This window comes from Danio rerio, chromosome 7 (assembly GCF_049306965.1).
Source record: "Danio rerio strain Tuebingen ecotype United States chromosome 7, GRCz12tu, whole genome shotgun sequence".
Taxonomy (NCBI): domain Eukaryota; kingdom Metazoa; phylum Chordata; class Actinopteri; order Cypriniformes; family Danionidae; genus Danio; species Danio rerio.
Window position 1 is genome coordinate 57,454,621 of NC_133182.1, and position 18,851 is coordinate 57,473,471.

General features: G+C 37.1%; 2 protein-coding genes across 7 annotated transcripts in view; one reads left to right on the top strand and one right to left on the bottom strand.

The window, feature by feature from the left end:
- The first annotated feature begins 292 nt into the window (after positions 1–292).
- Positions 293–12,529, top strand: ist1 (IST1 factor associated with ESCRT-III). Of its 5 annotated transcripts, none has more exons than NM_212585.2 (10): positions 293–397; positions 1,215–1,311; positions 1,396–1,576; positions 4,901–4,988; positions 5,073–5,156; positions 6,151–6,261; positions 6,336–6,521; positions 7,749–7,859; positions 11,085–11,133; positions 11,213–12,529. In NM_212585.2, the coding sequence occupies exons 2-10, from the start codon at positions 1,224–1,226 to the stop codon at positions 11,377–11,379; spliced, it is 1,065 nt and encodes a 354-aa protein (NP_997750.1). In that variant the 5' UTR covers positions 293–397; positions 1,215–1,223; the 3' UTR covers positions 11,380–12,529. The 5 variants fall into 5 exon arrangements, with proteins under 5 accessions (NP_997750.1, NP_001315438.1, XP_021333070.1 ...); NM_001328509.1 differs by having other exon boundaries at positions 11,124–11,133; XM_021477395.2 differs by having other exon boundaries at positions 305–415.
- A 2,945-nt stretch (positions 12,530–15,474) lies between these two features.
- pkd1l3 (polycystic kidney disease 1-like 3) overlaps positions 15,475–18,851 on the bottom strand; it is a 29,745-nt gene continuing 26,368 nt past the window's right edge. For both annotated transcript variants that reach the window (XM_073907361.1, XM_021477985.2), the window contains 2 exons: positions 17,779–17,863; positions 15,475–16,179 (listed from right to left, as the gene is read on the bottom strand). In XM_073907361.1, the coding sequence (XP_073763462.1) occupies positions 16,133–16,179; positions 17,779–17,863 (132 nt within the window). In that variant the 3' untranslated portion in view covers positions 15,475–16,132. The remainder of the gene's footprint in view (positions 16,180–17,778; positions 17,864–18,851) is intronic.

Consider the following 18,851-nt stretch of genomic DNA (forward strand, 5'->3'; position numbering starts at 1 on the left):
TGTCTACAGAAATATACATATAAGCTATTTTTTATCTATTAAGTTTACGTTACGTCACTAACTTATTTTTTATAATGTAAAGTGTTCTGTTTTAGTACAACAGTCTTAGCCTTTATTCTGACGAAAGAAAAACTTGCTTATTTTTGGAGTAGTGACTGGTGGAGGTGTTTTTCGTTCACCTGATCGTCTACCTAAATATCATAAACATCACGTCACCGAAGACATGTGATTTGCCCACCCGAGTGACGGGGGTTTCCCTTCATTCACCGGCAATCATGTGACGTGGAGCGTCATGAATGAAGTCACATCCAACACGGAAGTGAATGCTAAGTGAGAAGTCGCCCAACCAACCTGATCGAAACCGACCGTTCGCCAACGTCTGAGGAGGAATTCACATGTAAATATCACGTTTCTTGTGCGTTTTGTACAGCTAGGCATTCACGAACTTTTTATGAATGCTTGTTGTTTGTGGTTTTTGTTTACTTCCGAGAATTAGCTCCTCTAAGTTAGCCGCTAGTCCAAGTCTCTTCCTGGTTTGAACAATCAGAAAACTCCAAAACGGGTTTTATTATTATAAAATTAAGAGTCCAGTATAGATTATTCAATTTAAAAACATCTAAACAATATTTTAATTGGTGTTTGTCAGCTACTGTAACGTTAGCTCTCGGTTGTGTTTTGTTTTGTCAAACAGTCAGCATCAGTCAACAAGATGATCGAATGTACAAATATTTCTGAAGAAATACTAGTGAAACCGATGAAAAAGTATATCCATATATATTTTTGTAGTATCCATATATCCATATATATCCATATATTTTGTGTAGTAATCTTAGATGGTAGAATTTAGTAGTACTGTATGTAAATATCGTGGAATATGAGTCATTCAGTACAGAACCAGTGTATTTGGATCAGATATTATTGTACTGCTACTGCTTTTTGCTGTTGGCGACATTATAGACTACTTTTATAATTCATACCGTTTTTATATTACCCTCTTCGTTGGGTGTAGCTATAATGAATCAGGTGTCTCATAATAGTGTTCTATTGATGTAGCAGTGACGTCACTCACCAAGCAGGTGGCGTATCTCCAACACAAATCTCCAACATCAATAAATATCCAGTGTTATTAATAAATATACCTATATGACCTATATTCAGTTGGATGTTTTTGTTTTATCTGATAAAGATATCAGGCTTTTGTTATTCATAAACAGAGCTCCATCATGCTCGGTGGAGGGTTCAAATCCGAGAGACTTCGTGTCAATCTCAGGCTGGTCATAAACCGCCTTAAACTTCTGGAGAAGAAGAAAAGTAAGTTTGGGTTGTCCACCACATAGTTAAAAACGTAAAAGCTTTCAAAAGTGAGCTAATTGAAGGAATTTGATCTGATTTTAGCCGAGTTGGCCCAGAAGGCTCGCAAGGAAATTGCAGACTACTTGTCAGCAGGCAAAGATGAGCGTGCGAGGATCCGAGTCGAGCACATCATCAGAGAGGATTATTTGGTCGAGGCCATGGAAATCCTTGAGTTATACTGTGATCTGCTGCTCACCCGCTTTGGCCTAATTCAGTCAATGAAGTGAGTAACACTATTAATTTTATTCATTTTGGTGATGCACAATAGTTTGGTTACTATATTGGTATTAGCTAATCAATTCTTTATTTTAAAGTTGTCGCTACTCACCCAAAAATATATAATCAGCAGATATATTATTGATTATTTATAGAATTTAGATGGATTTTGCTGGCATTGAGAGTTTTAATTGTTGCCTTCGACATGATGCTGCACAGCAGACATGCACCTTAAAGTAGATGAATTTATAATGCAAGAAACGTGGGATTTATTTTTTCACCTTGGAGAAAGAGGATTTCAGAATTGTCATTTCTGAATGATTTTGGATAAAAAAAAGTTTTTAATGTTTGTTGGCAGTTGATTTGTTATAGGAACACTCCACTTTTACAAGTCTAGAGTTTCTGAATCTATTCAGCCTATCACCAGGTCACCAGATAAGACCATTAGCAGCTTGAATATTCCAAGTGTATCTGTCTGTGGACTGCAAGACAGGGGCATAAGTTTAGGGTACGTTAGACCGTATGTTAGGCGCAACTATCAAGATCCTATTGAACCATGCGAGATGTCACAATGGGATCTTGCTGGTGGAAAGATGGCAAGATTTTCATCAAATGTTTTCATGAGTTTTTTTTTCCCTTATTTATCCACAACCTGTTAAATTGATATATTATTATTATATACATTCATTTAGCAACTCCACCATGCAACTCCACTCGTTGCCTTGTTCATCCATTTTGTCATGACAGTTATCCTACTCTGCGTCGTACAATGATGTACAATGGTGAATGCACCAAGGCTTACAGCTCACATCTGTACGTTTAAAATTATGATGGTTGGGTTTAGGATTACAGTAGGTGTAGACGTTAATAACTGTGATGGTTGGGTTAAGGGATGGAGTAGGTGTAGACGTTAATAACTGTGTTGGTTGGGTTTAGGTTTGGAGTAGGTGTAGACGTTAATAACTGTGATGGTTGGGTTAAGGGATGGAGTAGGTGTAGATGTTAATAACTGTGATGGTTGGGTTTAGGTTTGGAGTAGGTGTAGATGTTAATAACTGTGATGGTTGGGTTTAGGTTTGGAGTAGGTGTAGATGTTAATAACTGTGATGGTTGGGTTTAGGTTTGGAGTAGGTGTAGATGTTAATAACTGTGATGGTTGGGTTTAGGTTTGGAGTAGGTGTAGACGTTAATAACTGTGTTGGTTGGGTTTAGGTTTGGAGTAGGTGTAGATGTTACTAACTGTGATGGTTGGGTTTAGGTTTGGAGTAGGTGTAGATGTTAATAACTGTGATGGTTGGGTTTAGGTTTGGAGTAGGTATAGATGTTAATAACTGTGATGGTTGGGTTTAGGTGTGGAGTAGGTGTAGATGTTAATAACTGTGATGGTTGGGTTAAGGGTTAGAGTAGGTGTAGATGTTAATAACTGTGATGGTTGGGTTTAGGTGTGGAGTAGGTGTAGATGTTAATAACTGTGATGGTTGGGTTAAGGGTTAGAGTAGGTGTAGACGTTAATAACAGTGATGGTTGGGTTAAGGGTTAGAGTAGGTGTAGATGTTAATAACTGTGATGGTTGGGTTAAGAGTTAGAGTAGGTGTAGACATTAATAACTGTGATGGTTGGGTTAAGGGTTAGAGTAGGTGTAGACGTTAATAACTGTGATGGTTGGGTTAAAGTTTATAGTAGGTGTAGACGTTAATAACTGTTATGGTTGGGTTAAGGGTTAGAGTAGGTGTAGACATTAATAACTGTGATGGTTGGGTTAAGGGTTAGAGTAGGTGTAGACGTTAATAACTGTGATGGTTGGGTTTAGGGATGAAGTAGGTGTAGATGTTAATAACTGTGATGGTTGGGTTTAGGTTTGGGGTAGGTGTAGACGTTAATATCTATGATGGTTGGATTTAGCTGTGGACTAGGTGTAGACGATAATAACTAATGTAAAGTGCCATCTTGCCGTCTATGCCACCTTTATTTTACACCAAAATCATGCAGTCCGCAGACAGACCCTACATTATATAACATTATATAACAATATAGCATTATATTAAAACATCTCTTTATATTTTTCAAAACAACTAGCCACAGAGTTGTGGGAGCAGAAAAATATCAATCTGTAAACATTTTTTATATTTTAAATGAGAGAAAAAAACATGTGTTATGGATGTGACAAAAAAGTCTGCAAGTTTACAGTATACAACATGCTTTGTAGAAATTCTGTGAATTTAACTGTACAATCCAAAAGAAACAGTGCTAATCAAAAGGATAAGAGTTGGCTCTTTATAGAACAAACATGATTGCTTTTATTTGAATTTACAATTTTGCATTTATGAGGGAAAATAGTCGTTATGGATGTGACATCTTTCTGTTATGGATGTGACGGATGTGAAATTGCCACTTGTGTGACTTTGGTAAATCAAATGTAATTGTTTGAAAACACTGAAAAAAAAACAATTTTGAGTAATTTTAAAGTACTGTAAAATACCAGCCTATACAAAAAATGCAGAAGCAGTTTTGCTATTTTGACTAAAATTGAATTTTTTTCATGGTAAGGTTGACATTTGCATGGAATTGCTCAGTTACATTGTGTCCTAGGACTGATGTAAAATGAGAAGTTGTTATTTTTTTGGCTGATATGGCTAGGAACTAAACTATTCTGGTGTAATAATCAAGGAAATTTGCTACCGTACCTTCGCTGCAGCAGGCGCAATTATATTATGCCGCAGCAGAAAATAGCACTTAGCTAGGTAACTGCCATTTAATATCATTGTGCATAATATCATTGTGCCTGCTGCAGCCATGGTACAGCAGCAAAGTTACATTATTACTGTACCAGAATGAGAGTATAGTTCCTAGCCAAATCAACCTAGAAAATGGCAAATTTTCAATCTTCTCTGAGTCTTGGTACACAATATAACTACAGAATAGTCAAACTTTAAATAGAAAAATGATCAGAACTCATTTTTGAGCGACATGCTAAAAGTCTAATCTGATTCAATGATCAATGCTAAGCTAAGCTAAAAGTGCTCCCGACTGACCTGAAAACTGGCTGTGTGTGCTTAAAAATGGTAAAACTCCACTGTTTAGTTTTAAGGAACTTGTAAAGGTAGCCTGTTTTTGTCCTAATTAAGTGTTCTTTTAATTAGGAAACTGAACTAAAAAAAATGTATCAGGATTTGTGTTTATCGGCCTGAATATCTGTTATTAGCCTCCAGATCAAATAGATTTCCAGATCAGAGTTGTCACTTTGGTCAAAATGTCCATTTGATGCATCACAAATTATTTAAAAACAGTGTCTTTATGCACTCTTACATTAATACGAGTATTCTGTTCCTAGAGAACTGGATCCGGGTCTACAGGAGGCAGTGTCCACACTCATCTGGGCAGCTCCTCGCCTACAATCAGAAGTAGCAGAGCTGAAGATTGTGAGTATAGTTTGTGTCTGTTTTTAATTTGTTTCATAGGCTGTAATGTGATCATGAATTCTTTTTATATTTTCCCCTTCACAGGTTTCAGACCAGCTCTGTGCCAAATACAGCAAAGAGTATGGAAAGCTGTGTAGGACAAACCAGATTGGAACAGTTAATGATAGGGTATGATGAAACGATTGTTTTGAGGTGGGGGAAATGACCCAATAGTGTTTTATGTTTGTGAAAACGTTATAATAATTGTTTTGAAATTTTATTATTCTGTCATCAATGCCTCTGAGTAATCTGCAAATGTTTTTTCAATTTCCAATTGCAGAGTTTTGTAAAAAAAAAAAAAAAAAAAAAGAAAAACTGCGGCTTTCTGAGGAATTCATCCCTCCAATCTGAAACCGTTTAACTTGAAAATTCTTCTCTCACCATAAAAAATTTTGTTGGAATGTGGAATTTTAAAGACTATTAAACAAGTATTGTGTATACTAAGAGCACTTTCATGGATTATTTTCAAAAATGTCTCTCAGAGAAGCATTTAAAGTTATTTTTCCTATTTTAGAGTGAAAAATCAGTTCTTATTATGAGGAAGAAATGTTGTTATTGTTATGTAATGTTTTTATAGATAGAATATATTCCTTTACAAATTGTATTGCTCATTAATATAATTAAAGACATTTGCACATTATTAAATAATATTAAATGCAAATTAATATAAAAACTGAATAAATATATATTTACACACATTTGCATAAATGAATTTAATAGATCGGCTCAAAAATCTCCAGAAAGCTCAGTTTTCTGTGGCTGCAGATTCTATTTGGACTTAGCTAAAAGTAAAAGGTTCTGTTTGTTTGACATCAGTGCACATTAACAAAGTTATTTGTGTTTTTATAAACGTTTTGCATACAGAAGACAATATTGTCGAATTAAACTTCATTCACATGGATCTATGACAATGTCTTAAAAAGCTGGAGTACACATGACAGGCCATTAGTTTACCATGTCTCTTTGTGAAGAAATGCTACACCCCTGTGCACATACTTCTGTAGGTCACCACTGAATAATTTCTGGTGGGGAAAAAAAGAATGCAGGAGCCAATCCATATTCATAGTATCATCCTGTAGATGCACACTGTAGTAATATCACTCATTAACCCTTGTTTCTGTAGCTTATGCACAAGCTGAGCGTGGAGGCTCCTCCCAAGATTTTGGTGGAACGTTACCTCATTGAGATCGCCAAAAACTACAATGTTCCCTATGAACCAGATGCCATGGTTCGGGTAAGAATTTCCTCTTCCTTTGTAACTTGATCATCTCTACAAGCTCAGGTTTGAAACTCCCCTCATGTTCACAGCCGGAGGTGTGTCCTGGTGAAGAGGCTGATCTGATTGATGTGGACAGTGACTTCAAGAAGCCTGGAGCTGGTGGAGGTGGTGGTGGAGGAGGAGGATTCACTGCCCCTGCCATGGGCATGCCTATGCCCATGCCAATGCCAATGCCCATGCCCACAGCTTTCAACTACCCACCGCCCAAAGGAGCTGTAAGCCAAACATCTAGTTAAATCTAATGGGCTATATGCACAGCTAGTATTTTTTAGCCATTGATTAACTTCTGGTGAAAGGTTAATGAGACTATTTTCATTTTCACAAGGTTTCTTTTATAGCATTGATGTTGCAATGTAATTAAAATACAATCATTTAAATAGACTTACGCATTCATTTAGTTGTTCAATCGTAAAATAAGACCGTGACTGTGTAAATGCAGGGTCAGCAGGCTAGAAACTCTGTTGAAAATTCTGGGGTAAAATAAATGTTCATATTTTAAAGACATGGTAGGGAAATTCCTCTTACAGTATTACACATTTTACTGGACTGTCCTGCTTTTAATGATTCAATAAGACGTTTTTATGAAATGAACTCTCTTAAGAACATTTTTAACAAAGTGACACCAGGAAAAGTTTTTGAATTTTTATAATTTATTAGTGCTAAAAATTGTATTTGATAAATGTGTTCATTTGTTTGTTGATTTTTAATTGTGTATATATATACATTGAAATATTCTTGCCATGAATATAGCTGTGCTTGTTGACATGGCATTAAATAAAAAATGCATTACACTGCATTACAAGACGGGGAAGCATGGAATGTAATGCAGTGTTTCTTGTCTGCCTGAGACCTACTTAGGCTATACTCACACTAGGTACAGTTGCCTCGAACCGGGCCAAAGCACGCTTGTCCCCCCTCCCGTGTCCCCCGACGGCCTGTGCTCACACCACAAACGGGCAGTGAGGAGTTTGCATCTTTAATAAACTACGGCAGTTTGCGTTCACTGAACAGTAAGAATTATTAATAAATCCATATGAAACAGTCCCTTAAAAGTCACGTCTCGCTTTCAGTTTCGGGCTTTGGCATTCACACACAAGCGTACCGTGCCAAAGCCCAAGTGAACCGGGCTCAGGCACACCTCTTCCAACCGGGCCAGGGCCGGCCAAGTGAATCGTGCTTGAGCCCGATTCAGCGCACTCACACTTCTCAAACGATCCAGGAAACGGGCCTGGGCATGGTACGGATGCCATAGTGTGAGTAGGCCCTTAATATCATATATCTATCTAGCAGTGAGGATCAAACAAGGTAATTTTGTAATGACAGTTAACAGTTCATCAGAAGCGATTGGGCTGGCTGACTGAAAATTAAAAGTCAGTGTTTATAGAGCTCATTAAGTTGTTTAGCTGCAAAATGAGTTTCAAATCAATGTCTTTCCTCTTCAGGAGCCCTTTAATGGTCCTGTTGGCACCTATGATGGCTTTAGCAACTTCCAGGCTCCGATGAGAGGAGGACAGCCTCCTCAGCTGCCCAGCTGCCCGCCAACTTATGAGTCTGTAAGTGCATGTGTTCCGCACCTCCACCCTTCCAGACAGATGGAGACGACCTGTTCACCACGCAAGGAAAGAGCAGTTTATTCCGGTTCAGGGAGCCTCCACCGGCATGTGCTACAGACCATCAAAATGCTACATTTTTGGGGGGAATGCTTTCAAGTGTTTTAGATAGTTCAACCAAACCTGATAATTCTTGCATTAATATACTCACTCCAGACCCATGTCAGTTCAAACCCATAGGAAGTTGGTTTATTTTCAGAACACAAATGAAGATATTTTTTATAAAACCTAAGAGGCTTCACTTTCCGCAACTAAAAGTCCAGATCGTCAGAACTTTGATTCAGTAGGGGGAGAGATTCAGAAAGGTCATGAGGAGGATGTACATGATGTGAGAATGCACATGATTCAGACAATTGGATAAGTCTTGTGAAAAGATTTAATCGCTTAATGTGTTGGACATATTTAGTTTTTTATTTGCATTAAGCAAATCACATAAAGTAATACAGAAGCTTATGTTTGTCACACTCAAGAAAACCTCTGTTTTACTGTATGTGATGTACACTATGGTGCCATCTACAATAAAGCCTTTTTATTTTTCTTGGAGTTAAACAAGGCGTCAACATAATGCCAGCATTTTAACTCGAAAAATAGAGCATTTTGAAAATGCAAAAGACACCATTTTAGTAGAGAAATGCTAGTGTTACAATTTGCTAGATGGACTAAAATACAGACTTTGGCAAACGAAGGCATAGCTATCCGCAGTTGCTCTCTGATTGGTCATCTTGACTATTGCTCCCTGATTTGTCAAGCATCTCACATTGGATAGACTGCAAGTCTAAATGTTAACAAAATATGCGAATGTTCAGAGTGTAAATGATATCACGTATTGCATGGGTGGAGATCGGTTTTCTGAATATAAACATCATTCTGGACAAGAAGCCTTTTCATTCTAAAACACCTTTTTAAAACAAAACTGCACTAGTGTAAACAGCAATAATGCATATGTGTCAATCAGTATGTAGAGTGTTATCATATGTCTTCACAAAATTATCCATACATCTCTATTCATGGAGAGTAGGATTTGCTTCATAACACATTTAAACATTTTTGGATCGTTCAATTTTGGTTCCTTAGACTTTAAGTAGAGGAACAGGAATGTATCCTGGTTCATAAAAACATGTTAATTTGTCCTCTGAAGATTAACCAAAATGGTATCCTTTTGTAATAATATCACGATTGCAGATAGTTCTACAACAACTGAACTACGTCTTGAAGAAAGTCAGATGAAAAATGCTAAAAGGGTCAAATGTTATGTAATGAAAATGTCTTGACCTATTTTACTTGGAATTTACCTTGAAGCATTCACCCCAAAAATCCTGCATAAGATGGTTGTAGAAAAGCTAACAACAACCATACTGACAACAGGGGCCTCATTTATAAAGTGCTTGTGTGATTGCATTTGATTGTACATTACTTTCATTACAAGTCATTAGGATTCCGTCCGACACATGAATTATTCACATTATTTCACAAACTAACATGAATATGTGCTTAGTATTAAAAAAAATCATGTAATATTGTCACCTTGGACTACAAAATCAGTCATAAGTGTCTTCCATTGATATGTTATTTGTTAGGACAATATTTAAAAATCTGCAAACTGAGGGTTCAAAGCCATTTAAATTCTGAGAAGCAGTATTAACAATACATTTTACTTCTCAAAACACTAGTCTCTATATATACAGTAATTTACACAACATCAGGTCACACTTTATTTTGATTTGATTATAAGCAGACTGTTATGCTGGGGTTAGGGTTAGTGTAAGTTCACATGTTATTTCCTAACTTTCTTATAGTCAGTTTGTCTGTTAATTGAGCAGTATCAACAGATACTACGCAGACAGTCTACTAATACTCAAATAACCCATCAAAATAAAGTGTTGCCCAACATCATCATGGAATATGGTCTTTACTTAATAATCTAATAATTTTGTCCTGTTCAGTATATTCACTACCTGACAAAAGTTTTGTTGCCTATCCAAGTTAAGAACATCAAATAGTTGACTTCTGGTTGATCATTTGGTATCAGAAGTGGCTAATATGTAAGACAAAGGCCTCTTAATTACGATTATTTTACCACAATAAAATGTGATCATGCTTTGATTTTTAATTCTTTAATTAGGACAGTTAGGTCTGACTTTGCTCAGACAAAAGTCTTGTCACTAAACAGAAATAATGAACACTATAGAATGTTAAGTCTTGGAGGACTGCATCTATACATCTCTGCAATGACTCGAATAATATTTATTTGATAATTAATAATTAGTAATCAGGGATGGCAAAGAGAGTGTTCTTGCAGGACTCCCAGAGTTCATCAAGATTCTTTGGACTCCAGACTTGCTCAATAATGTTTATGTCTGGTGACTGATCAGTCCAATTCTGCAGCACCTTGACCGTCTTTGCTTTCTGAAGCTTTGATGTGGAGGCTGAAGTATGAGAAGGAGTTCTATCCTGCTGAAGAGTACGCCCTCTCCTGTGGTTTGTAATGTAATGGGCAGCACAAATGTCTTGTGGAACCTCAGATTGTTGATGTTGCCATCCACTCTGCAGATCTCTCACACTCCCCCTTACTGAATGTAACCCCAAACCATGGTTTTTCCTTCAACAAACTTGACTGATTTCTGTGAGAATCTTGGCTCCATGTGGGTTCTAATAGGTCTTGTGCAGTATTTGTGATGATTGAAATTTGGGATGCAATTTAACAGATGATTCATCTGAATCTAAATCTACCATCTGCCACTTTTCCTAATGATCAACTAGAAGTCAAGTTGTTATTTGTTGCTCTTACAACTGGGATTGATGATAATACCTTTGTCAGGTTGTATTTATTCAATAAATACCCATGCAACAGGTTTTGTGGTCCAGGGTTACACATATTTTTGTGGGCATGAATGTTTTATAGATCATTTCTGGGTGACATTCACACATTCATATTTAGCATCATCAAATGCACCTTTTTATAAATGACGCTATTCATTGAAGGGCTCACAAGGGTGTCTGTTCTAACCCACAATGCACTGCTCCATCATTACTCACAGCTGGATCATTTTAGACTAACAGTTTTATTTTATTTTGATCAAATATGTATTTAATATATTTATATAGTTGCAGCGGTAGCGTTGTGAATGTATTGGTAGTTGTTAACATGTCTTCATATCTTTTTTTAAGATCGATGAGTTGTGTATTAAACCCTCTGATCCTTCCCAGGTCATCCCAGGTATGTGCTCTATCCTAATCGGATTTTATTTCAAATGGTATGATAATATTCTTTTAATGATTCTCTATTTTCTCTGCAGGTCCGACTCCAGCTGGTCAGGTCTATGACAACTCCACCCTTCCCGAACTTCCGTCTGTTCCAGACACACTCCCAGCATCCTCTTTCGGAGCGAAGGCCAACACCTCAGAAGACATCGACTTTGATGACCTGTCGCGACGCTTTGAGGAGCTCAAGAAGAAGACCTAAACAGATCCAGATCACATCAGAACACATTGCTCGAACAGTTCAATCCATATTCACAGCTCTTCTCTTCAGGTGAAGGTGTATTATAATATTAGTTATTTAACAGAAGGAATGATGGAGACACTTTTGAATGGCAGTATCAGATATTTCTACAAACTCACTTCAGACCTTTAGGTAAACATGATGGACTACTGACAGAAATCTTTTAAATTGAGGAGCACTTTGCATAGAGGGACTTGCTGACAGCTAAAAGTAGTTCAATTATAGTGACTGCGCATATATCCATTATATAAGCTGACTATTATTATGAAATGTCTCTTAACTTTCCCCAGTTTTAAGAAAAAGTCTAAAAGATTTCCCCAAGCAAATCAGAAATCTGTATGACTCCTGTAGGCAAAGCAGGTAGAACCTGTTGGCCCTTATTTACACCCAGATCTATGTAATGAACTCTTTTGAATGACTGAACCTGCGTAAGACCGTATGATGTCATGGATTATGTGTTCGTGGATCGCAGTTGTTTTTCAGAGTGACTCAGCTTTTCTTCTGCTATTGACCGAACACCATTCAGACGTTACATTTGAGGGAATGTGAAGAATAGTGCTGCATTTCTCACCTGAACACCAAAGGTTGCTTGTTTCTGATGTGAGCTGAGCACAGAATGTCCTAACATTCGTTTTTTGTTCTGTTAATGTGGTGAAGTCTGTGAGCGTTTTGAGAAACTCCAAATGTCAGCCTTTCTTCATTTGATTCTCACTCGTAGTGTTTGGTCTCCAGTTTCTAGTGTTTTCTGCACTGAGTTTGCCTTAGTTTCCTTCTCTTCCACCGTGGCCTTGCTCTTTCACTGCTCCCTCTGTCAGCTTGTACACTAGTTAATTCTTCTCTATGGTGAGGGTTTTATCATTTAGTATCGACTTTGTTTGTTTGTTAGAATTGACTATGTATGAGTCTTACGTTTGTTTTGAAGAGTAAGGAGGCTTGTATAGTAGGTTTTATATAAATGGTTTGCTTTAACTTTATAACACTATTTTGTGTTTTGTTTTCGCCCTTAAATCATCTGAACACAAATCTGGCAATGTTTGGGTGTGTTTGATACTTATTTTATCTGAATTAAAAACATATCTGATTCCATGTAATAAATTCTATTTGCTCATAATCTTCCTGTTTTTTTAACCAAATAATCAAAGATTAAATGAAGGTATAAATTACGATATCACGGTTTAATGAATCAATTTCTAAAGTTTTTGTGAAATAGGGTTTGATTTTACCATTTACAGCCACTAGAGGGCGCAGTGATACAACTAATACTGACTGATTTGAGGTGTTATATTTTATATATTGTGGCTCAATCCTCAAATGAGATCACACACAGATGAGTATTTTGTTCATAAAAGGAAATGCCATGTGTTTTGGCATGTGTACAAAAGTATGTAAGACTATGTGCACTTCCCATAGTTACTCAATGCTGAAGAAACATGTTAAATGATTCAATTAATGATCAAAATCTGTCAGGCACACAGATCAAAACTACAGAACGAGCTCAAATTTTCTATATTTCAAAATCATAGCTTCGTCCCCTCTGTCCTAACAGGAGCACAGTATAATCAGGGTATCTTCTGTCCTTTCCATGTCTGTTTTCAAACAAAAAAAGAAAACTAAGCAAACGGCTGCTTTTCTGTTTTTTTTTTTTTTTTTTAATCACAAAAAAACAAAAACAAAAAAAAAAACAGATTTTGGCTCTATTTGCGTTTTTTTTTTTTTTTTTTTACATCTTTTTGTTTAGGGTTGGAAAACAGAAAAGACTTAAATTTGGTCAACCAAATCTGAGCTCATGACTTTGCTTTCAAACTAGTAGTCCTCTGCTGGCCAGCACCTAATATTTCATTATATATATAAACTAAGTTACATATTCTGTCATTTGATCAGTTAATAGGCTTACATTTATTGCATATGCTTAACAAAAAAAGTAAATAAGTTGTGTTATTAGACACATTTGTCATTAAAATAAGGTCTGGTTCGCTGCCAAACTTTTTGCTGCTGTGCACCTGATGCTGAGCAAAGATAGCCATGTCCGAGCAGCACCTGGTTTGCATGATTGTTTCCGAGCTACTGTAGGCCTAAATAATAATAATAATAGGCTAATAATGATAATAATAATAATAATTAACAAGGTTTACGTGGTGTTTTATAATAAACCAAATGTGCAATGTATTATGATCCTTGCATGATCAGAGGGAAGCGTTTATATAACTACAATATTTTTATATTTTATATGAACCATAAATGTAAAAAATAAAAGGGCTACGAAACCCCCCCTGTTTCAGCAGGGTGTTTTCAGATCTTTATTTGGAAAAAGGGAGGAAAATGGGCGTGTCCAGTTCTGTTTAGGTGGGAGTGTCGGGGGAGGGAAAGATGGAAGGTTTTGCATGAAAGTGGAAGTTTCTGTTTGGACACACGCTGATTTATATCCAGGCAAAACAAACACACAGATGCAGGGGAGAAAGACAGTGACTGTTTACAAAGGCATCAGTTATCGAATAGTTTGCCAAATTATTAATACATGGACTTTAACTGCAGTTTGGCACTTTCACTTTCATTCAGGAACATTTTTTTGCATGTCCCCCATGACAAACTAGATATTGCGTACAAGGAACTGCTGGAAGAGTGTAGTTTTAATGCAACGTTTGATACCGCACGGCGAATAGAAAAAAACCTCCGCATTTTTCTGTAACATAGATGCACTCGGTAGGTAGCGTCAGAAAGCGGTGTGTTATTTCTGTCACAAAATGCGGCAAACATTCTACACAATGGTAATAGTTTAGTTGCGGTGTTTACATCTTTACACTCGTAGAGCAGCATTTACAGCGGATCTTTCAGTCTATAATATTGTAGTGATGATAATGTACGGTAAACTTTAGTAACTTAGAAATCATTTGAGTAAATTCTGTCTTTAAACACTGAAAGAGTACTGCTGACGACACTAACTAACTTTGCCATCTGAATAAACAAACAAAGAACAGCACATAGGCCTACATAAACTAGCTACATACATTTGCTAGTAAAGTTTTCAAATAGCCTATTACTAATTTAAAATATGGAAAGTTGCAATTTACTAGTTTATTTTCTTTACTTGAGCATTATGTTGTTTATTAATGTATCAAATACTATTTTTCATGTAATAAATTAATGCTTATGTGCCTGACTTATCCTTAACAAACAAATCATAATATTGCATTGGAATATGAACCACATCTTTTTTACAAATTACAATTTGACACTCAGTGTGTAAAAAATCAGGCCAAATCTAACTCTGAGATAGTTTAACAATAGTCATTCATTTCCCTGTGATTCAGTTGTTGACATGGTTTTACTCAGTTAATATTAAATACATGTAGAAAACTGTAAATTACAAAAATACATAAATAAAAAATGACTCCAGCTAGATTTTCACATACTGGGTCACTGTCATTAACGTGTGCTTCGGGAGAGACTTGTGGTACAAAGAAAAGCCTTTTTTTTTTTTAATCATTCATTTATTTTCTTCCTGAATTAGTCCCTTTATTAATCTGAGGTCGCCACAGCGGAATGAACCACCAACTTATCCAGCATATGTTTTGCGCAGCCCTTCCAGCTGTAACACATCTCTGGGAAACATCCATACACACTCATTCAGACAATTTAGCCTACCCAATTCACCTGTACTGCATTTCTTTGGATTGTGTGGGAAACCGGAGCACCCGGAGGAATCCCACGCGAACGCGGAGACAATATGCAAACTCCACACAGAAACGCCAACTGACCCAGCCGAGGCTCAAACCATGACCTTCTTGCTGTAAGGCGACAGCACTACCTACTGCGCCACTGCGTCGCCTATTTATTTATTTACATGTATTTTTATTACAGCTCATTTTTATACTTTACAGAATCATCTCGTGGACCTGATTAAACCCGTTTGCGGGCCTGATCCGGCCCTTGGGCCATACGTTTGACACCTCTGCTGTAATCTAAAAGTGCGTACTTTTTGTACCAGTAGAGTGTATACTTTGTATATGACTTAATAAAAAGGACATTGTCAAATACATCTTGATTGACACTGAGAAGGACTGCAAAATAGATTTTTATTGGAGGCATATTAAAACACATTGTATGGAATGTCTAAAATTAATTTCATAGAGTTGAAAGAATAGTGATTCAACGTTTTTAATAATCTAGATTGACAGACTGAGATGACACTAAGCAAAGCTCAACAATTACAGCAGACACACAACTACAAAACACCAAGCGAAATATGAGTGAGAATACGCTCTTCTAGTCACATAAAAATAAGCATCTCTAGAATGATACTGACCACCAGAATGTAAATATATTCATATATAGTCATATCTTAGTTTAATAGCTGACAACTTTTTATTTTTCAGATGACTTTACTGGCATGATTTATTAGGGAAAAACTCACTTTTGTTTATTGATTTGATAAAAAAAAACAAACCAAAAAACAAAAAAGTGTTCTGAACTATTGACCATTGCTACTACACCAGTGTAGACTAAAACAGAGTTTGTTAAATTCAGTAAACTTCTGTACATATAGCTGTCTTGAATATTAACATAAAAATAAATTCTACAACAGAATTCATGAATAGTTCTGAAAACCGCATCTTCTGTTCCCAACACCAAAGCTAGAATAAAGTTGGGTGAGTTTGATGACTTCACAAATCCAGCTCGTCCAAATCCTCCTCTTTAGTTAGTTTGTTTTGAATATTCAGCATAATGATTTGCCAGAGTACTCCTCGCATTTCTCCTTTTGCTCTGTAAAAGCGGTTGAAAGACAGAAAATATTAATGTACAAACTGTATTGTACATCATTCACCTAAACATTAGCATAATGTTCAATACTATTGTAGGGATGGATTTTACTCAGACTTAAATGTGCCCTGTAATACAAGATCTCTGGTGTGACTGGTAACAAGGTTTTGATAACTTGAGATTAAATCCTAACAGATGAGTAAATTTTTAAGTCACTGGTTAACTTTAACAAAAGAACCATTCATTGCTTTCATAGGTTAATTAAAGAAAAGGATGAAAAGAGGTCACCGGGTCACAAGTTTGTATCCAGACTGACCTGTAGTGAAGAGCTCTTAAGATCAACACTATGTATAATTTGAACTTCTATCTAAGAAGTTAGGGTTAGGTGCATTTTAATTTTCATAGCTTCCAAGAATCCAAAAAAGTCTACATATTGATAAATAATGTTATGATAGCAGTTTTAACATTAATATATGATTGAATTGTCTCTTGATACAGTTATGAAATAGTTTGACAACAAGCAGGAAATGTTTATTGGCCAGTGACAACATCGCCACATTAAAATGGTCTATAGTGGAAATCATTTTTCTGTAAATAAATGAAAACACCAGTCAGGGGTGCGTTTCCCAAACAACGACGTAACTCGCAGCTGAACAATGCATCCTTTGGGAAAAGAACGATGTAGTGACGAGTGTTTCCCAAAACCTGTATTTTCTCTGTATTAGATCCATCGCTTGAACCACTTTAGTTAAAACATAAAACGCCCATAATGATGCTCTAAACGGGGAGGAGTAACAACTTCTTTAGAGGGCAACCCCATCGTTTCTGTGTGGAGTTTGCATGTTCTCCCTGCATTCGCGTGGGTTTCCTCCGGGTCCTCCGGTTTCCCCCACAGTCCAAAGACATGCGGTACAGGTGAATTGGGTGGGCTAAATTGTCCATAGTGTATGTGTGTGTGTGCGAATGAGTGTGTGTGGGTTTCCCAGTGATGGGTTGCGGTTGGAAGGGCATCTGCTGCTAAAACGTGCTGGATAAGTTGGCGGTTAATTCAGCTGTGGCGACCCCAGATTAATAAAGGGACGAAGGCGAAAAGTTAATAAATGAATAAGTGATTGGTCACCTATAGCTTTCGCCATGAGGCTGTGTTCAAAATGACATCAATGTTTTCTAAGTGCACTGCGAAGGGAGCGCAATTGTAGACATGACGATTTTTAAAACTGAACTGTAAAAATACTTTGAAAGCAAACTACACCTAAGAGAGGTGACCTTAATGCTTTTTAGTTTTAATAAATCCAACTTTGAATGTTAGAATGTTCTAAATGAATAGGGCATGGGGGGATAAGTGGGAACAGAACACAGCCAGGAACTATGTTTCTAACTACAGCTCCAGAGGTGTAGTTTCACATGCTCAAGTTTGCGAAGCAGTTTTGTCAATGTTCGTTGGAGCGATGGATTTGGGAAACGCCAAATTAACAAACTATGTTTGTAATGACAGAACTTGCGACCTTAGTTTGCTAAAGATGGTTTTGGGAAACACACCCCTGGACGAGAAGTGTTCAAAAAAACAAGTTTTAAAATAAATGTTGGTGTGAATGTTCTCACCCTGCAGGAGCAGCTCCACCTCCTCATTGTTCTCTACTGCCACAGGCCTCAGAATCATGGCGAAGAAGATGGCCACAAAAATCACCTGACACCCAGAACAACATATAAATAACACATCAGATCTCCACTGTTACTACATTAGTAAGGTCAGACAGAAGGAGGTCATTGTTAAACTGTTAGTTCACCCAAAACAGATATTCTGTCATAATCACTCACCCTCATATCATTTCAATTACCTAAAACCTTCTTTTATCTTTTGAACACAAGTGAAGATATTTTCGAGTAAATCTGAGAGCTCTCTCATCCTTCATTTAAAGCAATGACCACGAAATGATCAAAGTCCAGAAAAGGAACCAAAAACCTCATTCACAAACATTTTTTTTTTTTTGTGCTAGAAAATTGCTATTATAATTTTATTCATCTTTGTCCCTTTCTTATATGTCAGATTAGGATGTGTTCACTATGGGCAACACAACATTTGTGTGTGCGCTGCTGACTCTAATGAAAGTACATTGTATTAAATGAAAAAAAAACACACTCTTATGGACGTTGGGGACAGTACCTCTGGACTGGGCAACTGGGGTGGTGGTTCCCATTTTTAAGTAAAGGGACTGGAGGGTGTGCTCCAACTAGAGGGGGATCACACTCCTCCGCCTATGCCAGGGTACTGGAGGGGTGCATCCGGCCAATGGTTAAACCGAGGATCCAGGAGGAACAATGCGGTTTTGGTCCAGGTCGTAGTACATTGGACCAGCTTTATACCCTCACCAGAGTGCTTTAGGGGGTTATGGGAGTATGCCTATCCAGTCCACCTGTGTTTTGAGGATTTGGAGAAAGAATTTGACCAATGTCCCTTGTGGGATTTTGTGGAGGGTGCTCCAGGAGTAAGGATCAAAGGCGGCCTGTTAAGGGCTGTCTGGTCCGTGAGTTTGGTTCACATTGCCGGCAATAAGTCAAACTTGTTTCCAGTGCATTTTGGACTCCGGCGGGGCTGCCCTTTGTCACCAAATCTGTTCCTAATTTATGTTGACAGAATTTCAAAGCGCAGCCTTGGGCTGGAGGGGGTCTGGTTT